General features: G+C 43.0%; 1 protein-coding gene across 1 annotated transcript in view; it reads right to left on the bottom strand.

Moving 5' to 3' along the window:
* The window catches only part of MAST4 (microtubule associated serine/threonine kinase family member 4), a 276,965-nt gene extending 256,582 nt beyond the window's left edge, over positions 1-20,383 (bottom strand). The window contains exon 1 of the mRNA XM_058043349.1: positions 20,165-20,383. Within this exon, the coding sequence (XP_057899332.1) occupies positions 20,165-20,383 (219 nt within the window). The remainder of the gene's footprint in view (positions 1-20,164) is intronic.
* Between the last annotated feature and the right edge of the window lie 740 nt (positions 20,384-21,123).

A 21,123-nucleotide genomic window follows, 5' to 3' on the forward strand; every position in this document is an offset into this window, starting at 1 on the left:
AGGGTATTATTGTGAGGGTGAGTGAGGTGGCGGACGTCCTCTCATGGCAGGTTATTAACACAGCCATCAACTTCCCTTTAAGGAAGGAAGGAAGGAAACAATATAATATTAGGAAACAAGTGCGACCATCCAAAACCCTGGGTGACATACATACTGGCAAAGTCTTAATCTAAGGATACTGAGTAAGGAGAGCTGAAAAAGAAAACTAATGTGTCTGGGCAAGCAGAGAACAGAAATACAAGGAATAAAAGCTCAGTCAGTGGACATCAGTATGCTTTCTCAAATAGTGAGACAAATTTGGCAACATAATTTGAGAGCTCAGAAATTTTGTAAGCAGTCTCTCTCTTTCTGTTTCTTCTTTTATGGGTATTCTCTTTGCAATGCAAAAGAAAAGTTCCTGGAACAATCTTCAGTTCAGCTGCTGGCTTGAGAGATGCCCAATATCTCAAATAACTAAACTGTCCCCTCAACTAAAACCAGCTTGAACAGATGAAACTGGGCAAACAGCTTTCCCTTTCCTCCTAAAGTCATGAGGCCATTGCACAAATGTCCGGTCAACAATCCTTACAAAAGAATTGTGGGAATTCCTGCAGTTAGGTCACAGCTCTTTCCCCTCTTCTCTTTACTAAATGCAGTAAAAAAACAGTGACAATAGTAAATAATCTTCAGTAACTGAAACCCAAAATAGCAGCTATACCAGACTACTGATACTTGGAAGAAGCAAAGGTTCAGCAGGTTCCTGAAGGACCAGCCCAATAATGTCACTATTCAGAATCAATACCATTCACACTGTGAGCTCTTAGTGAACAAACTTTTTTACTTTACATCATCTTTATGCTTAACAAGGCTTTGTCTTTATAAATCAAGACAGTTACTGGTGTGATTAAAAATCTGGATGTTCCATTCAGACGTTAGTACCTACGAAAGCATCAGACATTAGTAGTCAGAGGAAAAAAGAGCAGCAGGGATTTCTGCATTGATACCTGGAACTAAAACTTGACTGACTTGCATTCAAAATTTATCATCCTCTTCTAGAACAGTGAATACAGAAAATAAATACATTCCTCCTTGGTCTACACACAAAAACAGGCTAGGAGGAAGTGTTTTGTTTCGGACTGTGAAACTAAAGGACAAAGAACAAGGTCTCACTAGAAGCATAATGCCTCTATGAAAAGACTTCTATGCATGGTAGCTCTTCCGCAGATTAAATGACTAATATAGAAGTGACATGTTAATCCACATTCGGGAAAGTAATTACACAGTACAAAAGACAGCTTCAAAAACTAATCAAGAAACCCCCAAAAACAGAGAGCCCCCAAAAAAGCTAAACCCACAACCCTTATAAGATTCCCATGTTTCACTTTTTTTCAGGTTGCTCGTACAAATACACAGACTCACAGCTCTAAAGAGTTTCAAAGCAAAATGTCTGCTAGCATCAGATAGGATGCTACTTCCACTTTCTGGATATGTATGTAAGAACTTGCTACTGACATCACAGATAAACTAGCTGTGTTCATGGAAATCTTTAAATTAGGTCAGTGCAAATAAGCAAACTATTCTTTTTCCTCTTCGCTTTCAAGTAGTCAAGCTACTCCTTGCTTTATTTCTGAAAACAGTTCACTTGCACAATTATCTTTGGAAGAAAGGCAACCAGCTTCAGCATCCAACAGAACACACACACCTCTGCAACTGAAGCCTCATTAAAATAATTTTACTGCTTAGAAAATAGCTTACATCATTTTTCTAAAGAAACTAGCATTAGTGGCCCATCAAAACTAAAAGTAGAGGCAACTAGTGTGGAGAAAAAAAAATAAAGGGAAGAAAAAAAGCCATGCCTACAAAACCAATTCTGCACAGTTTTAAACCTATACCAGGGAGGTAATACAGCTGATAAATCAGCCATACCAGCAACTGCTCGAGGCTGAAGCCAGGTACAGAGTAACAAAATGAAGGCAGCAAATCACAACTCCAGGTGCGTGGCCACACACATTAATCATGCCAATACACGTGGAATCAAGCCATCAAATTGGACACCCTTAGGCCAGTGTGCTGCACACCTCCACAGGTAACCTCAACACCCATCCGGCACTGCAGGTTCCGTAACTTACCACTGGAACATTCTGTCAAATCTGCCCTTGCCCTCCTGCAGAAAGGCAATTTATAACCAAGAGAACAATGGAAAAGGAGATGGCTTTCTTGTACCTTTCCTAAGAGCACACCTGTTGAGAGAATAGATTATCTTAACCCAATTAGTTACAGCATTTTCAATCTTCTGTATAAAATTGAAGCACGATTCTGGCCTCCATGCAACTCAAATCTAAACTCACAAACATATATTTATTAAAAAGGCTGATTGATTTAAGATGACAAAAAGGTTTTAAACCCTTGACAATAAGATGAATGAATGACCAATGAATTTAGCTTCAGAACAGGTAAACCTTCAGCTTTTGCCACATTAAAGGCCTTTTTTTGAAATCTTTCTTCATAAAGCTAAAATTACTTTAAAAAAAAGTTTCAATTAATACTATGTACCCCGGCCACATCTCCTACTCTTAAGATACTTATAATATCCACCTCTGACAAATTCAACATGTTTTCACGGAGATTTGTTGAAATAAAAATGTACACAACAATAGTGTTTTGATTTTTAAACCTCTCTCAACTCACTTCATTTACTATGTAATCTTGTCCCCTTGTAGAAAGGGGACAAGATTAGATAGTAAATGAAAGGATCCCCCTAGAAAAAAAAAATTATCTAACAGTCTTACCATTTCACACAGTAAACCCACTTCGGATATGTTACAAATGTAACACTCTGTATTATGAAATCAATATTGATGTTTACTCTTAGCAGCTTTCAAATGAAACAGATTTTTCTTCTTGCATAATGACAGCTGACAGACATACCTTGTAGTGCTACAGGGATAGGTGTTCAAGTTTCATACCTGAACCCACCTAAGCTCAGTTCTACAGAACTCAGCCAAGAGCAGTATCCACTTCCCTATACACATTCAGGGACTTTGTGGGTGGAAGAGGAAAGCTAGAAAACCATGTTACACATAACCTAAGCAATGTTCTAAAAATACTGTTGTATAAAGAAATAAGGTACAACTCTTCCTTAAAGAAGCAATGACATGACTGCATATCTATTCAAATAACAAAATATGTATGGATCCACATCTTATTTTGATGGCTGAACAGGATTCATTTGGAAACTAACATCAATGGCCACTTCCAACAGCTCTTCAGACAAGACATCGCCTTGCTTCAACTTCACTATTCATAAGATTTGCATATATTACTACAACTTTGAATTAATTTCTTGGCATTGCTACATGGCCAGATCACCGGGTATATTTAGAGAAAAAACAACTTTCCAACTGAGAAACCAAGAACCCAGCATCAGTTTCCAAAGGTGATGTTTGAAGTATTAAATGCATTTAACTGTAAAGCCAGCATGAGCTTATAGAGCTGCATTCAGGAAAGGAAAGAACTGTATTTGTAAACTGAGCAGATTTCAGCTGCCAACATGTGTCAGCTAAAACTGCATGGAGCTACACCGACCTAAATGTAGGTAACAACACTTTTCAAACCCTTTCCTTCTTTGAAAGTTTTTAAAATGTAATATACATATAAGCTACAGACTATGGAGGCCTTGGCTAGCCAACCAACCCAGCCACCCTCTCACTCCCCTCCTCAACAACCCATGGGAGAAAATAAGACGGAGAAGTTCACAACTCATAAACTCAACAGTTTATGAGAGATCTCATAAACTCTTGGCAATTAAATTAATTGGCTAATGAGAAACAAAGACTAATTAAAAGCTTTTTTGAAGTTCAATTTCTTCATTTCCAACTCCCCTACCTCTTTCCTCACAAGCAGTGAAGGGGATTGGGAATGGGTGTGGGAGTCACCCCCTAACAACTCCTCTCCTCACACTTTTGCCCTGATCCTCACAAAGGACATCCCCACAGCCTTCCACTGCCAGCTCCTGGCCACCTGTGGCCAGTGCAACTGCATCTTTGGAAAGCACCTGAAGATGACTTCCTGAGAAAAGACACTTACTGAAACTCACCAAACGCAGGGTGAGATTTACACAGGGACTCGTGAGCCCCAAACCTGTATTCCACACTTAGAGAGCCAAGGAAAGCAGACAGCTCACCATTTTGCCAGGCAAAAGAGATTTTTATTTTTCTTTATAGACATTCCAAGCAAACTGGGTCTGCAGCCATCAAGACAAAGCTCTGCACAGACATCCTTCAGTCAGTTACAGCACAGGACAGGAAAGGGAAGAGAAAAACAGTCCTTGATTCCTTTTGACAATTTCAGCTGGATATTAAATAGCCTCAAAACCAGCACCATTACATATCTATGTGTAACCAAGAGCCAAGCAATGAAGGCTCAACGCACTTGTGTTACCTCCATCCAACATTGAGTTTTCCGCATGACATTATACATGACCTTTTATTTCATGCCCACACAACCACAAAAAACACTTGACTTAAGAGCCAATATGGAAGAACACCTGAGCATGCACGATGAGTATAATAAAGACAATGATTGTTTTGATGAAGTCTTATTATAAAAGCTCTCCAAATGCTTCAGTGGGTAGTCACATATAGAGATGTGCTGCAACTACAAGCCCTTAGGAGTTGTACCGAAGCAATCACCAATGTGTACTACACCACTCAAAGCACTTCAGAAGGCTGCTTTCTATGTCTCCTGCAAATGCAGACACCAGAATTATTTTAACTGCTATGTCTGTAGGGAAAAACCCTTCAAAGTCAATTTCCACACACATATTTTTACTCCTATTATTTGGATCTTTAAAGTATATGCATATGCTTACAGAAATTCTGCAGCAGGAAAACAGTCATAATTGTCCAAACACCAAAGGAAATCAATGCAGCCATACATTTTTTTACACAAATGTTTCATATACAGTCTCTACTATTAAAAAAAGCTTACTATAAAGATTTATACATCAAGTACATAAGTATCATAAATCCACTGAAGATCAATTGTCTCCTACATACCTGTATTAAATAGTGTGGTTTTAGGGGAATCCTTAAATCTTAGCTTTATATCTAGAGTAAACACTGATCCTTCGTTATGAAAATGTCTTTTGCCTACAGGTTTATTGAAGCAACTTAACTGGCTTTATTTGGTCTATCCAAACAAATAGAGACCCTGCACATTTACCAAAACTAAGCTGCAGGAGGCATCTCTTAGCAGTACCATCAAAAATGAAGAGAGATCAAAACATTCTACTTGTCCACATCTAGTAAAGTATATGGAAGTGTGCGTTTAGGTAAATACAACCTCTTAAAGGATTAAAATTACAAAGTGGTATTGCTTTGTCTCCTAGGAAACCTGCAAATCTATTTAAAAGTAACTATACCTAAACACAGGGAAGACACTGCCAAAGGCTAACCATACATAGGAAGAAAATTCCTATTCAAAAAAATTAAGGCAGATAGAAAACACAGCCTCAGACAGTCAAGACATCTTAGAGGTGGATTACCAACTTCAAACCTAAACTCTAAGGATTAACACTAACCGCCTGTTAATGCTCTCATGAAAGCACATTACCTCAACAATAGCCAGTGAAGACAGATGGATTGATGACTAATGAAAAACACCACACCCAGTCAGAAATTTCAACTGAAATTATTGTGTTTACAGTATCACTGAAGCTGCAACTGCAGCTCTTGCAGACACACTCAGCTTAAGCTTATCCAGTAAAAACAGTTCATGCATCAACTGCTGCCTAAGCTCAACACCTACCAGAACCAACCAGTTCGTAGTTGGCCAGGCACCAGCCACGAACTTTAGGTAGCTGATCTGGGGGCAGCGCTATCAATACCCAAGTCAGCAAGGATTCTACTGCCCTTTAACAAACCCTGAAGCATACCCAGGCTCCTGTACAACAGGCAGTGTATGAGATCATCAAATCTTGGGATCAGACTAGTGTTGATCTGAAGTAATTTCCCTCAAAATACATACAATATGTACTGCCCTCAACAACGTTTCACAGCACAAATCCATTACACTTGCTTTGTGATACTTGCTTATGTAGTAGGGATCTGTTTCTTAATTTGTTTTGTAAAAACAATATTTCTGCAGCAAGCCTATCTTCATATCGGACAACTGTAGGATCCTTTTTCCAGAAGCTGTACACATTAAGTTTTAATGTCAAAATAACTTCTCTGCAACACAACTTATTATAGCTCCCAAAAGGAAAGAACACAAGGAAAGACATTAATTTAATTAGAATATCACCAGCATTTAAAATACATTTTTTTTCAATAATAGCAGCAGGAAGATTTCAATAGCTGCAACTAGGTATAGCTGAGATACTAGCAGACCTATACTATGAAAAACATTCCCAACTTCTCCTGGAATAAAGCCCAGGTCCTCAGAGATGTTTAGTTTGCTAATTCCAATTCTGTCTTTTTTTTTTTTTTTTTACTGACAGGTCTATGACTTAATATATCTACATTTCTCATCTACAGTTTCTGCAATTCACTTTTTCCTAATTTAACGTCAAAACAACATACTACTTATGAGTGTCACACTACTTATGAGTATTGGGAAAGTATACCTGGAATGAAAGTGCTTTAATTCCCACTGCTATAAAACCTGTCTCTACCTGCTTGTAAATTACAAGCTATTCCTTTGTTGTGTACATGATATAATGCCCGTTTCTAGCACAGCTGCTCTCTTGAGCAGTGTGCAGGTGAGGTAATGCAGACTGTAACAGCAGGGTTTGTAGCTCCCTCTTTTCAGCAGCTCCCAACATTGCAAAGTTCAGATGTGCTTTTCTTCACCCTCAAATAAGCTCAAGTGCCTGATAGTATGGCTTTAGATTTTTGCATATTTTTAACATATTTTTTCCTTCAATTTGTGTCCAATGGTTCTTTTAACACAATGGTAATACTATCAGAAGCATAAAAATTATTGAACACCATGGAGAATGTTTTCCCCAAGTGTACCTTATTATACCCTAACTGAATCTCTCTCCTCCTCCTCAAAAATCTTTACCCTACTTTAGGATAAAGACTGTAGGACTACAGCTGTAACTTGAAGTTTCAGTGGCCTCAGTTTTCAGTCACTAGTTATAAGCTCTATTAGCTTAAAAATATGCATGCTGAGTTTGGATGGCACCAAATTGAGGGAGACCACAAAAACAGTTGCCTGGAGGGAAGGCAATATTCAGCACAGTGATACTATTGTAAACCAGCTCTTCCTTCCTAGAACCTTAGAATCACTGAAGTTGGAAAAGATCATCGAGCCCAGTCACTAGCCCAGCCTGTCAAGTGCACCACTAAACCATGCCCCTGAGTACTACATCAATACATCTTTTGTTGCTCCACACAACTACCTTAACACATATTCAGTGTGAGCATATACAGATGTCTCAGCAGAACTCAGCAACCCTGAACCCACACCATAATTCCAACACATGGTTTGTGGTTCAGTAAACTCAGGAGCTCAATGCAACTCAAGCAAGTCAATGAAGGTCACTGCTCTGCAATGGCAAGTAAGTGATATGCCCAAGGTCATCTCCTTGCTGCTTCAGCTGTAACTCAGAACCACCTTTTCTGAATGTATGTACAGCCAATTCAATATGCAGCACTCTGCTTGTTACAGAGATGTTCCAACAAAATCAATGACATCTTTAACTCTGGAGTGTGTCCTCCAGTGGAATAATGTGTCAATACCAGCAGTATTTGAACAAATGAGAAGGGGGAAGAAAGCACTGATAGCAAGTTAAAACTCACCCAGAAGCTTTACATTAGGCCAGCTACTCATCAAAGCTATGAAGATGCAGTTGAGCTTCAGGATTTCCCTGCGACCTTTTGTAAACAATCTCTTCTGCTAGCTAGCCCAGAAAAAAATACATTAGGTACAATTCTCCCTGCCCTTCCCTGCAATGTACTAGGCACAAAACCAGAAACACAGTATGAAAGTCATCCGAGGCATTTTTGATATATGGCCCGAATAACAGCTTTACATTGAAAGCACCCATTGAGCCATAGCTACAGCATTATTACATTCTAGTGAAAGTTTCCTGAGGTAACAATGAAAAAATCAAATTAGCAGTTTAGTGCAGTAGTTCATCTGCTTCATTCAACCACAGCTCTCTTCCTCAGGATTGCAAGGCTGTTAAAAACAATGGAATCATTAACAGTCCAAGTGCAATTAATTATACAATCCCACTAGCATGGCAGCACGGCCTCACAACAGAAGTTTGTTACTTGGTATAGAAGCACCACCCCCTAAAAATTAAAAATACATTCATCCCATCCTATAATCAATTCTTTTCGCACACACTTAGGAATTTTGCAACAGGGTTTTCACAGATTCTTTTTAGTTGGGGTTTTTGATTCTCCTGAAGGACACTTCCAGAGCTGTTTGACCAAAAAGGCAGAAAAATAATTTCTCTTTTTCTACCTTAAGACTGGTCATGTTATCTGTGTACTTGAGGGTCACGCAGGACCAGAGTGGGGCTTCCTCCATCACCAAGTGGGAACACTGAGCAGGCATGTGGCTTGTGCTTGAGGGTCACAAGGTCTGGGGCAGGGCTTCCTGTGTCTCTGGGTAGTGGGCTGATTAAAAGAGACGCCTAGGGAGCTCGGTGAACAGGGGACTGGCATGGTAGCTCACACAGGCAGGGCAAGCAGGCACAGTTTTGTAGGGTTTCTTGCTCGTAAGGTGTACTGTGTGCTGTCTGCAGTGTTTCTGTTGGGTGGTAAGTTTTAGGGCTTCTGGTAGTAACGGTTTGTATACAATCCAAAACTCTAGTTAGTATGAGTGCATGTAATCAGATGGAACCCTCCAAAAAGGTCTGTCCAGACCCATTCCTCTGTGGACTGCTTGAGCTTAACAGTGGTTTCAGGGGGTGCAGCAGAGGAAGCCTGCCTGCGGTGTGAACAGGTGAATGATCTCCTTTTGCTAGTGGCCAAGCTTAGTGAGGAAGCTGAAAGCCTAAGGAGTATCAGGGAAAGTGAAAGGGAGATAGGTTGGTGGAGTTCTGCCCTGCCATCCTTGAGGGAGGTCCACCAAGAGTCAGAGGACTCCCATGCCTCCCACTGTCAGACAATCCAAGGGCACCTGGTAGATGAAGAGGAGTGGAAGTACCTACTTGAGGGTACCTACTTGAGGAGGTAACAATAAAAATTCCTCCCAACCCCCACTCCCAAGCCAGGTGTCACTTCAGAATAGGTATGAACCCCCTGGATCTGGAGAGCCAGCCAGATGATTTAGAAGAAAATTATCTGCACAGTGAGCCTCCCAATTATGATTCATCTGTCAGAGGGATCACCACCTCTAACATCAAAAAGGAAAGAAGCGTAATCGTGGTGGGTGATTCCCTTCTGAGGGGAACAGAGGGCCTATGTTGACTGCACCCACCCCACAGAGAGGTCTGCTGCCTCCCTGGGGCCCAGGCATGAGACATTACTGAGAGACTTTCTGGGCTCATTCAGCCCTCTGATCATTACCCACTGCTGATACTCCAGGCTGGCAGTGATGAAACTGAAAAGAGTGTCAGGACAATTAGAAGGGACTTTAGGGCACGGGGTCAAGTGGTTGACAGGGCAGGAGCACAGGTAGTGTTCTGGTCAGTGCCTTTGGTGGCTGAGAAAAATGACAAAAGGAATAGGAGAGCCCACATTGTCAACAAGGGGCTCAAGGGTTGGTGCCAACAGCAGAATTTTGGGTTCTTTGATCATGGGGCAACTTTTAAAGCATCTGGCCTGCTGGAACCAGATGGGCTCCATCTCCCTGTTAAGGGCAGAAGGTTTTTAGCTTGTGAACTGGCAGAACTCATTGGGAGGCTTTAAACTAGGTTTGAAGGGGAAGGGGATGCAGCTGGGCTCCCTGGAAGCAGGCCCAAAGGTGGTGAGCCTGAGTTAGGGGTGAAATCAGCAGCCCAGCTGAGGTGCATGTATACCAGTGTGCACAGCATGGGCAACAAACAAGAGCTGGAGGCCATAGTTGAAGAGCAGAGCTATGCTGTAGTCACCATCATGGAAATGTGGTGGGATGACTCACACAGCTCTCCACTGGATGGCTACAACCTCTACAGGAGAAATAGGAAAGGGAGAAGAGGTGGAGGAGTGGCCCTTTATACTAGGGAGGCTTTGGATGCCATAGGTATTGAAACTAATGATGACGAAGTTGAATGCCTACGGGTAAGGATTAGGGGGAGGGCCAACAAGGCTGACATCCTACTGGGAGTCTGTTATCATCCATCCAGCCAGGAAGAAGTGGTGAACAATTCATTCTATAAGCAGTTGGAGAATGTTTCAGGATCACCAGCCCCAGTTCTTTTTGGCAATTTCAACTTGCCAGACATTTGCTGGGAACTTAATACAGCTGAAAAGAGGCAGTCCAAGAAGTTCTTAGAGTGTGTGGAGGACAACTTTTTCTCATAGTTGGTGGGTGAGCCCACCAGGGGAGGAACTATGTTAGATCTGTTATTTGCAAATAGAGATGGATTGGTGGGAGATGTGGTGATTGGAGGCCACTTGGGGCACAGTGATCATGAAATTATAGAATTCTCAATATTTGGTGAAGTCAAGAGGAACACTAATAAGAATTTTAGATTAGACATTCGGAGGGCAGACTTTGGCCTACTCAGGAGACTCAGTTCCTTGGAAGCAGTCCTTAAAAATAAAGGAGCTCAGCAAGGCTGGGCATGCTTCAATATGGAGATCTTGAGGACACAGGAACAGACTGCCCCTGTGTGCCAAAAGACAAGACCACAAGGCAAACATCCAGCCTGGATGGGCAAAGAGGTATTGGAGGAACCCAGGAATAAAAAAAGGATGTATTATCTTTGGAAGGAGGGTCAGGTTTCTCAGGTAGTATTTAAAGGGCTGCTAGAGTATGTAGAAAAAAAATTAGGCAGGCTAAAGCTCAGTTTGAACTTAAAATGACAACTTCTATAAAGAATTACAAAAAATGTTTTTATAAATATATTAATAGTAAAAGGAAGAGTAAGACTAACCTTTGTTATTTATTAGATACAGAAAGGAACTTTGTTACTACAGATGAGGAGAAGGCAGAGGTGCTTAATGCCTTCTTTGTCTCAGTTTTTAGTGAGAAGACTTGCCTTAAGGACAGCTGAACTCCTGGATTGCTCGATAATATCCAGGAGCAGAATGGTCCCCGTTTTATACAAGAGAAGGCAGTCAGAGAACTGCTGAGCCCCTTGGATGTTCCTAAATCCATGGGACCAGCTGGGATCCATCCCAGGTGATGAGGGAGCTGGCAGATGAGCTTGCAAAGCTGCTCTCCATCATTTACCACCAGTCCTGGCTCACTGGTGAGGTTCCAGAGGACTGGAAGCTGGCCAGTGTGACTGCCATTCATAAAAAGGGTGGGAAGGAGGATCCTGGCAATTATAGGCCAGTTAGCCTGACCTCTGTACCAGGTAAGGTTATGGAGCAGTTCATACCGAGTGCCAGCACACAGCACTCACAGGATGGCCAGGGTGTCAGACCCAGCCAGCACAGGTTTAGGGGGGACAGGTCGTGTTTGACCAACCTGGACTCCTTTTATGACCAAGTGACCTGCCTGGTGGATGTGGGAAAGGCTGTGGATGTTGTGTACCTGGACTTCAGCAAGGCCTTGGCACTGTCTCCCACAGCACACTCCTGGAAAAGCTGGGAGCCCACGGCTTGGACAGGAGCACTCTGTGCTGGGTTAGGAACTGGCTGGATGGCCGGGCCCAGAGGGGGCTGGTGAGTGGTGCTGCATCCAGCTGGTGGCTGCTCACCAGGGGTGTCCCTCAGGGGTCTGTGCTGGGGCCAGTGCTGTTCAATGTCTTTATTGATGACATGGATGAGGGGATTGAGGCTTTCAGTGGTGAATTTGCAGATGACACTGAGCTGGGATTGTATGTTGATCTGTTGGAAGGTGGGAGGGCTCTGCAGAGAGACCTGGAATGACTGAATGGATGGGCACAGTCCAACAGGATGAAGTTTAACAAGTCCAGTTGTCAAGTCCTGCATTTTGGCCACAGTAACCCCCAGTAATGTTACAGGCTGTGGATGGTGTGGCTGGACAGTGCCCAGGCAGAAAGGGACCTGGGGGTGCTGGTGACAGCGGCTGAACACGAGCCAGCAGTGTGCCCTGGTGCCCTTACAGGCCAGTGGCATCCTGGCCTGTGTCAGGCACAGTGTGGCCAGCAGGAGCAGGGAGGTCACCCTTCCCTGTACTCGGCACTGGTGAGGCAGCACCTTGAGTGCTGTGTCCAGCTCTGGGCCCTCAGTTTGGGAAGGACCTTGAGACACTTGAGTGCGTCCAGAGAAGAGTGAAAGGCTGGTGAGGGGCTTGGAACACAAACCCTGTGAGGAACGACTGAGGGAGCTGTGGGGGTTTAGCCTGGAGAAAAGGAGACTCAGGGGTCACCTTAACACTCTCTAAAACTCCCTGAAACGTGGTTTTAGTCAGGTGGGGGTTGGTCTCTTTGTCCAGGCAAAATCTGACAGAATGAGAGGACAGAGTCTTAAGCTGCACCAAGGGAAGTAGAGGTTGGATATCAGGAAAAAGTTTTTTAACTAAGGAATGATAAAGTACTGAAGTGGTCTGCCTGGGGAGGTAGTACAGTCACCATCCCTGGATGTGTTTAAAAAAAGACTGGATGTGGCACTCAGTGCCATGATTTAGCTGAGGTGTCGGGTTGGACTCAATGACTAGGTTGGACTCAATTACTAGGTTGGAAGAGACCTTAAAGATCATTCTGTGAATTCTGTGAATTATCCATTAAGAAAAAAGTCTTCTATTCATCCCTGGTTCCCACTTGAAATTTAAGTTACTCAGTAAAGAAACCTGTGGCAAGGGCAACCAGGCTGTTTATACTGCTGAACACTTACGCTTTAACCCTTGACGTACATGTAGCTCACTTCTGAACAGTGCAAGTTCATCAGCTTAGATACATTTGTACAGGAGGGCAAGGCATTCATCCCACTGCTCCTTGGCTGGAGCCAGAGTCTTTCAGATAGAAGGTCTAATGAGGGCACCCCATCTGGTAGCAAAGTGTAAATAAAACCTTACTTAGCTCAGTAAATCAAAAGCTAAGATAGGTTCCTGGATTGATTTCAAAGCATAGATCATTTGCCAACACACTCCTATGTTTCTCACCTTCTCAGCTACCTTGTCCTCAATTTTTTGCTTTCACTCTATCACAAAAAAAGAGCTACCAGCATTTTAGACTTCAAGCACCAGTCTCCCACAACTCACACAGCTTAAAACCCAACACCACCCAACTATTATAAAGTTTCAGAAAGAATTTTAAACAGCACCCTGCAAGAGAAGAACTGAAAAAAATCTGAAAAATCTGAAGGCTGAAGCAACAAATCATAAAATTTGGCAGTAGGACCTTGTGGGTTTTAGACTGCAGAGTATTTCAAGCCCACATCACTGTTTTTAAACGAGCTTAGCAATGGCACAGTACTGCTGGTGGTACCATAACACTGAAAAGCTCCCAACATATGCTAGGACACTGCTAGGTATACCAAAAAACAACAACCAAAAAAATCAAACTAGAAACAAAACAAAAATTTTCTTCCTCCTTTCCTCTTTACACATTAAAGAAGCTGTTAAGAAGACTGGTATTTCTCTTAAGACAAAGCCTGAGCAGGTGAGATCCCAGTCCAGCAACACACAGTTCTGCATTACTGAAATTCTTAATAACAGGCATCTACTTCATCATAATGGATGTAAGAAAAAACCTCCATCCCTGTGTCAGAGCAATTTTACTGATGGAAGATTCAAAAACTGCAGGGACTCTGTTGTCATTACTAATCTTTTCAGTCTCTATACTCCTTATTCCTAAGTTTCCCAATTCTGCATTCCAGATTTTTGCTCTAAAGGAATTTTGTCATGCCTTGTACAGAAAAGCATTACTAGTAACGTTTGTCAGCTCTAGGCACTAACAAAAACAGTAGGATCAGAAACCAAGTATTCAATATGTATTAATGCTTCAGTACTACAACCTTTGAGCACAGTTGTGCTTTGGGCGTGGGGAACAGAACACATAATTTGTGACAAAACTAAGAGGCAAGCCACCCCTTTGCACAAATTGTTGCAGAAGAAAAGCCACCTAGCTGCTCAGCTTCCTAGCTCAAGGACCTCCTCACTTACACTGTGCTCGGCCTTGCTTTTATTTTGTGCCTCAAGACTTCAGATTCTCTGATTCCCTTCTACAAGGTCAACTTTACACAAGCTGTTATTGCTGGCAAAAAAAGTAGCCCCATCATACAGAGCTTCCTGTACAAGAGTAACATACCTTGTTATGTTTACCAACATTCAGTTCAAAGCAGCTTATAGCTAGCCAACACACTGCCAAAGGCAGCAGACTAAGCTGGACTCAGGCTGTACTCCTTCTACAGAGCTGTAGCTTTTCAAAAAAGACATTTCTTAAATTTGGTTTCACAGTTGGACATACAGACACCAAGGGATATCAAAGATTAGCCTCAGGACTGTCCATCAGTCTGAAAAATCTAAAGGGTGTAAAAGGGCCTCTCAACTACTTTTGCAAACTGTTCAGATTTTGAAGGCTGTAATTATCAGTTCCTCACCCACCTCTTTCCAGAATTTTAAATATCTAAATAGTTCTGGTGCAAAAAATAAGATATGCAACTCAATGTATGCTTCTTCACTTCTCACTTATTCCAAGTGAGAAGATAGATAGATGTTCTGGTTATAGGCATATTTATACCCATCAAATTCTTGAAAAGAAGTTCCAGAGAGCTGCAAACATTACTACTGTAGCGTTATTCTTGAACATCAAGCAGCACACACAGCTGTTTTGGATTAATCCCTCAACCATGTCCTCCATGTCCTCCAATCCCAGAGGATTTCTGAGACAATAAGGGAACATAGCAGCAGGCACCTTTAAAGGCCTATCCTGCACAGAAAAGGTTTTAAAGCAGCAGTAGACAAACCTGCATTTTCTTCATACTGAAAGCAAATCAATGAAGTCTTTTACATGACTCTTGAGACAGCCCTACTCATTCAAATTGTCAAATATTTCACTTTATAGGAAACTGACCACAAACATAGCTAAAAACCAAAAGCAGCGCTGTTAGTCTGGCTGACATGACACAATAACAGTTTTGCAGCTGATCTACACTAGACTGTTTTATTTAATCCCACCACAATAATTTTAACCCTGAGAAGAATAACTTTTTGATGGCATTACTATTCCTTAGTATGAACTAAAGATCATACTTTAGCAATTAGGCAGTTCATCTTTAGATAGCTTTATTATTCACGCGTGCTACAACAGGGAAGAATCCATCATTGTTAAGAGACAAGAATGCCTGAAACAGTTAGAGGAAAAAAATGTGGTAAGTGCCACACTGTCTGCGAATGTCCCATGGTTACTCCTGCAGCAGGACAAGCAGGAATGGAAAGAAGTAACAAAAATACTACTTTCCAGCTACATCACAGTGACATTTTGCCAGAACTATCACCACCTCCATTACATGTAGATGCACATGTAAACACTGCCATCACTTTATACACTGCTTATTTTATCCCAGAGTCTTTTGATTTCCACCCCTCTCCCAAACAGCACCACAATTTTGTTGGGGTCAAGATCTGGCACACAATCTGTAATGCTGAAGGTATTGTAGCTTCCCAGTGGGCATATGTTGAAAGATTAATGTGTAAAAGCGTAGTTTCTAGAGCAATACATTCTTTACCACACTCCTCACCTTGCTATGAATACTCTAATAACAAAATCTTAGCTTCTTAGTAATTAATTCTTACCACACGGTCCTCATGAAGCTGCAACAGATTGCAACATGAACAGCAAGAAAGCAGATTCAGGAGAAGAGTTAGCCATAACAGAAAAAGGTTTTGTACTCTGTGCAGTGAGATATCTTTCTTAATACACAATACATACTAACTAGATAGTAGGAGAAAATGTGCAGCAATCAACTTCAAAGCTCCGTGGACATTTTTCATGAGAAATCTCATCTTGTCATGCTGCTCATCATCTCAATTCTTACCGACTCAAATTGTCACTTCAGTGCCAAACACTGAATTTACAGAGCAAGAACTGGAATTATTTGAGAACAAAATACAATATCTCTTCCCCCCCCCACTTTTTTTTGTGGATGGTTTGGGGTTTTAGGTTTTAATGGTTTTAGGTTCTAAGGGAGTTTTATTTCTAAGCATCTAGAATAATGAAGAGAACTTACTATGGTAATTCAGAAGTCACTGGCAGGTTCAGAAGTTTATAGAACTATTTCAGACATTTTGTTATATGGCAAGGTATGATTCTGAAAGAATTCTGATCCTTCCTGGTTTGTAACTCTGCTTTGACAAGCAATGTGTAGTTACTGTGACAAGGTTTATAGAAAAGTGATGGAAAACATAGGCAACTCCAAGACACACAATTTGACCCTCAGATCCTTGACACTACTGGTGTAAGCAAGGAATCCATAGCTTGCCTTCATTCTCCTGTTAAGCAACAAGGTCAAACCAAGTGAGCTTTCAGCTTCCCTATAAAACACTCACAAAGATTTGAAAGCCACCACCAATTTATTATCCTCCATGTTCATTACCCTCCACAATGCCAGTCCAGCATTGACTACTTGCAGAGAGCAGCAGACAGATTACAACAGAAAACTGTTGTCCAGCCACAACTCTTCTCTTCATAGTCTGCAAAGCACTCTTTCCAGCAAAGAGTTCTGAAGAGGATAAGGATAAAATTTAAAAAAACTAACCAACCACCTGGCATTAGAAATGCAGTGACCCATCATCTGTGCAGTATTGTTCTTGAGTGCCCTTCACCATGCAATCCCATCCTGCCCGCTGTCAGCAGTTAGCCACTCACCTCAGAAGAGGCAAATAAATAATCTGCTTGAATTCATTTGTGTTTATGTGCTTGCTACCCACAGCACTTCAACACACATATGTTCCAAAAGCAAAGCACTTCTCAGATGTTGGTGTTAAACCCTTATTTAATTCTCATGTGTCTTAACATCTCAAAGTAAGACATCAAAAACACTTCAGAAACTGATGACTGTAATCTTGTAAACTATTACTTGATCTTGACTACATGAAATGAGGGGCCGTTTTTCTTCAGGTGTTTTGTGGGGTTTTTGGGTTTTTTTTTAAGGTGAAGTTTACGCAACTGTAGGATGAAGTAATGACAACATAGAAAAAAAAAAGTGATATACCATCTCTTCCCACCCTTTCCTTCCTTGTTTCCCTCCAGGATTTAACTCTTTCAGACATGATACTCAGAAAAGGAGTTATCATGTTTTCAGTCTAATTTCTGAACATAAAAGAAGCTGACCTATTCTAGATAGCAGCATTAGGCTTTCTTCACTGAGGTGGGGAGACAAAGCACTTTTTCATAGAGTAGAAGTGTTCATATCATTCTTCAGGAAAAGACACAAAACTCATAATTGACCACAAACTGCAAATTAACTATCTGGGGTATGTAAAAAACAACAGTGTTTGAGAAACTTCTGAAATAAACTCTCTGTTCAGCAGATCTGGCAAGGTGTAAATCTGAGTAGGACATCCTGCTTTTTGAAAACATGCTTCAAGACAGATGTAACCAGCAGGAATGAGTACACAGGACAGCAATGAGAATGATCCAATGTCTGGAAACACACTCTACAGGAGAAGATGAAGGGCACTGGGGCTGTTTAGTCTAAAGGCATCCAGGAGGAGACAGGTTCAAGTTGTCAATGATGTCTTATACAATGTCACAAAAGAAGAAACAGTTCTACTGAAATACCACATGAAATAGTAATGTGTATGGGAAAATCTACATGTTTTCAACTATCCCTTTATTTAGTTTGGAAACATATGTCATGACTTAGAAGAATTTACTGACAGCTAAAGTAGAAATAGAGGTAGCAGGACAATCTGTTCCACTGCTGTCTGAAGGATACTGAACAGCTGTGACAACAGATTCAATTCTGCTATGCTGGCAACAGGAACAAGGACAGGGCAAGCGGAGAAATGGTGAACCTGCAAGCACAGGATCAAACACTGGAGATCTATATAAAAGAACTCAGTAACAGAAAATCACAGAGAACATCAACATTTCATTATTTGGCATTAATTAAACAGGATGTCAATGCAAAAATAATGCAAAATCTTCAAGCACTTCTCTCAATAGGATACTTTCAGCAGGTGACACATAAAGTAAGCCTGAATTCATCTGTATGTACATCCTGGACCTCAGCCTCTACTTTTTTCCACTGTGAATAGTTGCTCTCTCAGTTTCAAATTAACTTTGCACTGTGGTGTCCTTGCACAAAAAATAAATAATACAGGTGGATTTGCCAGGTGGTTCTGCAGGTAGGCAGAAATTCAGCTGCAAACAATGACTACACCAAAATGGAAGGATGGGCAAAATCAATGCACAAAAAACAGGCAAAAAAAAATCTGGTTTCAGCTAATAAGGGAATCTAGCAAAGGTGAAATAAAGGGGACAGAATAACACTGCATATTCTAAGCAAACTCTCCCACCACAACACTAACTTGAGTTTAAGCTGCTATCTTCTAGCACTGCAAACTGACGGTGAGATAACAGATTGCCCTTACAGAATTTCAAAATTCCATGATTGCAACGTTGAGTTATTTTTGGGCTTACCTTCTCTATACTGTCAACTCAAAAGATGCCTGTAATTTATCTCCAAAGCATACACAGAAATAACAAGCCTTTACCAGAAATTCACTGGTCTGCCAGCAGCTCCGAGTTTAGCTAACTGAACAGACAGACTTTGTATATTTCTACAAGTTATTATGCAGGCTTACCAACTGAGCACTAAACCATCCAGACACCACATATTGTGGTAAGCATAGCCCCAAGCCCACATGTGCCATTCCTGCCGAGAAGCAGGATATCTTAATCACCTAGCAGTGTGCTCCACACTAACAGCAGCTATGGAGCTCTTACTCAGTTCAGTGAAAAAGCAAGTCCACATCTATATATATTTTTCTAAAAAGTGGATATACCAACATTCATTCTCCTCCTACCATAAATGCATTTCACTGCAAATACATTCCACTCTTCAGGGGCTCATGCAGTTGAAAGAAGCAAGGAACCTGGTCTGAGTTTGAGTATTTAAGAAAAAAAAGGAGGGAGATACAGAAAGGTATATTTAGTTCCAATTCATCATGCTGCCCTACAGTTGTATCAATTTACAGGATGCACCAGGAAAAGAGGAAAAACAGGAGCTACATAAACAGCCATTACTGCAGAGGGAAACATTCCTGACAACCACAGTTCAACTAGTTGAAAATAACTTCAACCAGCTTAACAGATATTCCTCTAGAAATGCAAGGTTTCTCAAAAAAACCCTTTGCACATCCAGCTGCACAAAGGCACAGAATAAAAAAAAAGCCACCTAAGAGCAAACTAAAAAGTTGACCACAACAAAAGACCGTAAGTAAGGCACACAAGAGATGATGCACCAAAGCAAAGTAAAGCAGCAGTGAGACAGAACAATGCACTTGGTTGGGGTCATGGCTTGAAATAGATTTAAGAAGAGTGAATCATACAACAAGAAATAAATAGAATAATTTCTAAAAATCCGTCTCAAGACCTAACAAGGTTGTTTTACTGTAACATTGTGGGGTGGCTGTTTTGTCTTAAGAGTGCTTAGTAGGTATTGTAGCTGGATCAGGAGAGAAAAGGGAACAACACGCGTATCACGGTATAGATCTATCACCCACAGAGCTCCTCCATGATCCACAGCCTGTCATAAGCTCTCACCAGGGGATTACTGTAGTGTGGGGGCTTGCCCATCACTTCCTTCTGGCATTAAAGAGTTTGCTCTGGAGCAGCGCTTTCCAAAGGTGACACGCTCGGGGATAGGAGAAAAAGAAAAAAAAAAAACCTACAGAAAAACACACATAAACAAGCTCTCCTAAAACAAAAAAATCCGCTCTCCGTACAAAAACCCCCAACTCTCAATTATCGGCGGCCAGAGGGCTAGAGCCGGCCGAGCAGAAACAAGAACGCCCGGGGTTGTGCCGGGGAGACTGAGGCGAAGGCGCTGTCCCCAGGTGGGCGCGGAGCCGCTCCCGCCGCGGGTCACCGCCGCCTCGCACCCCGGCACGGCCCCGGAGCACAGGGCGGAGAAGCAGCCGCCGCCGCCCCGACCCCGCGCACCTCCTCATCCCGCTCCTCCAGCGAGGCGTCGTCCTCTGCCCGCCCGCCTGGGATCGCCCGCTCCGGCGAAGCCGTCGCCCCGCCGGGGGCCGTCGCCGCCCCGCCGCCCTCTCCCTCCTCGGAGAGAGTTTCCGAGCCGGAGGAGGAGCCGGAGCAAGAGGAGCCGACGTGGCCGGCGCCCCGCGCCCGTTCCGAAGCCGCTGAAACTTTCTCCGCCATGGCCGGGGGCTCAGAGCCGTGCCGCCCGCATGCCCCGCCACCGGCAGCCGCGCTCCCCGCCCCGCCGAGCGCAGCGCGGCTGCGGCGCTCCCGGGCCGGGCCGGGCCAGGCACCGCGCTCTGGGCGGCGGGCGGCGCCTGCGGGCGGGCGGGGCGGGCCGGGCCGGGCCGGGCGGAGCCAGCGGTGCGGAGGGCGGGCCCGGAGCTGCGGAGCGCGGCGGGAAGGCGGCAGGGCGGCAAGTGGCGGAGCTGGGGCTGCCCGGCCGGGGCGGGGGGTGCCTGCCGCCGCGGAAGGAGGCAGGGGGTCGGGAAAGCGCGACGTTCCGCGGCTGGCGGCGCCTGGGCGGCCCGGTCCCACTGCCCGCAGCCCGGTGCGGAGAGGGCAGCGGGGTCTGCCAGAGCCCGGGATCTGCCGGGACCGACTCGGCGTGGGCACAGCGAGACACGCTCCGCTCCCGGGCGATGTCACGGGTTTAAGTAAGAGCAGCTATTTTACGTTATATAAGTGTTTTCTGCGCCCCTCACTTCCTCTAAAACGGAGCTACCGGCAGTTTATGGCAGCAGTTTTGCCGTCTGCGTACCATTTTTCAGAAGGCTACAGATGCCTAGTTGTGGTCTTGCAGCAAACAGAAGTGCCTTTGAGTGTTTCAAACGGGCATCGCCATTGGGATTTATGACCAAGCTTTCAGTCATTGAAATCAAAGCAGATGGACAAAGTTAGGCATCTGAAAGCTTTTGCAA

This window comes from Melospiza georgiana, chromosome Z (assembly GCF_028018845.1).
Source record: "Melospiza georgiana isolate bMelGeo1 chromosome Z, bMelGeo1.pri, whole genome shotgun sequence".
Taxonomy (NCBI): Eukaryota; Metazoa; Chordata; class Aves; order Passeriformes; family Passerellidae; genus Melospiza; species Melospiza georgiana.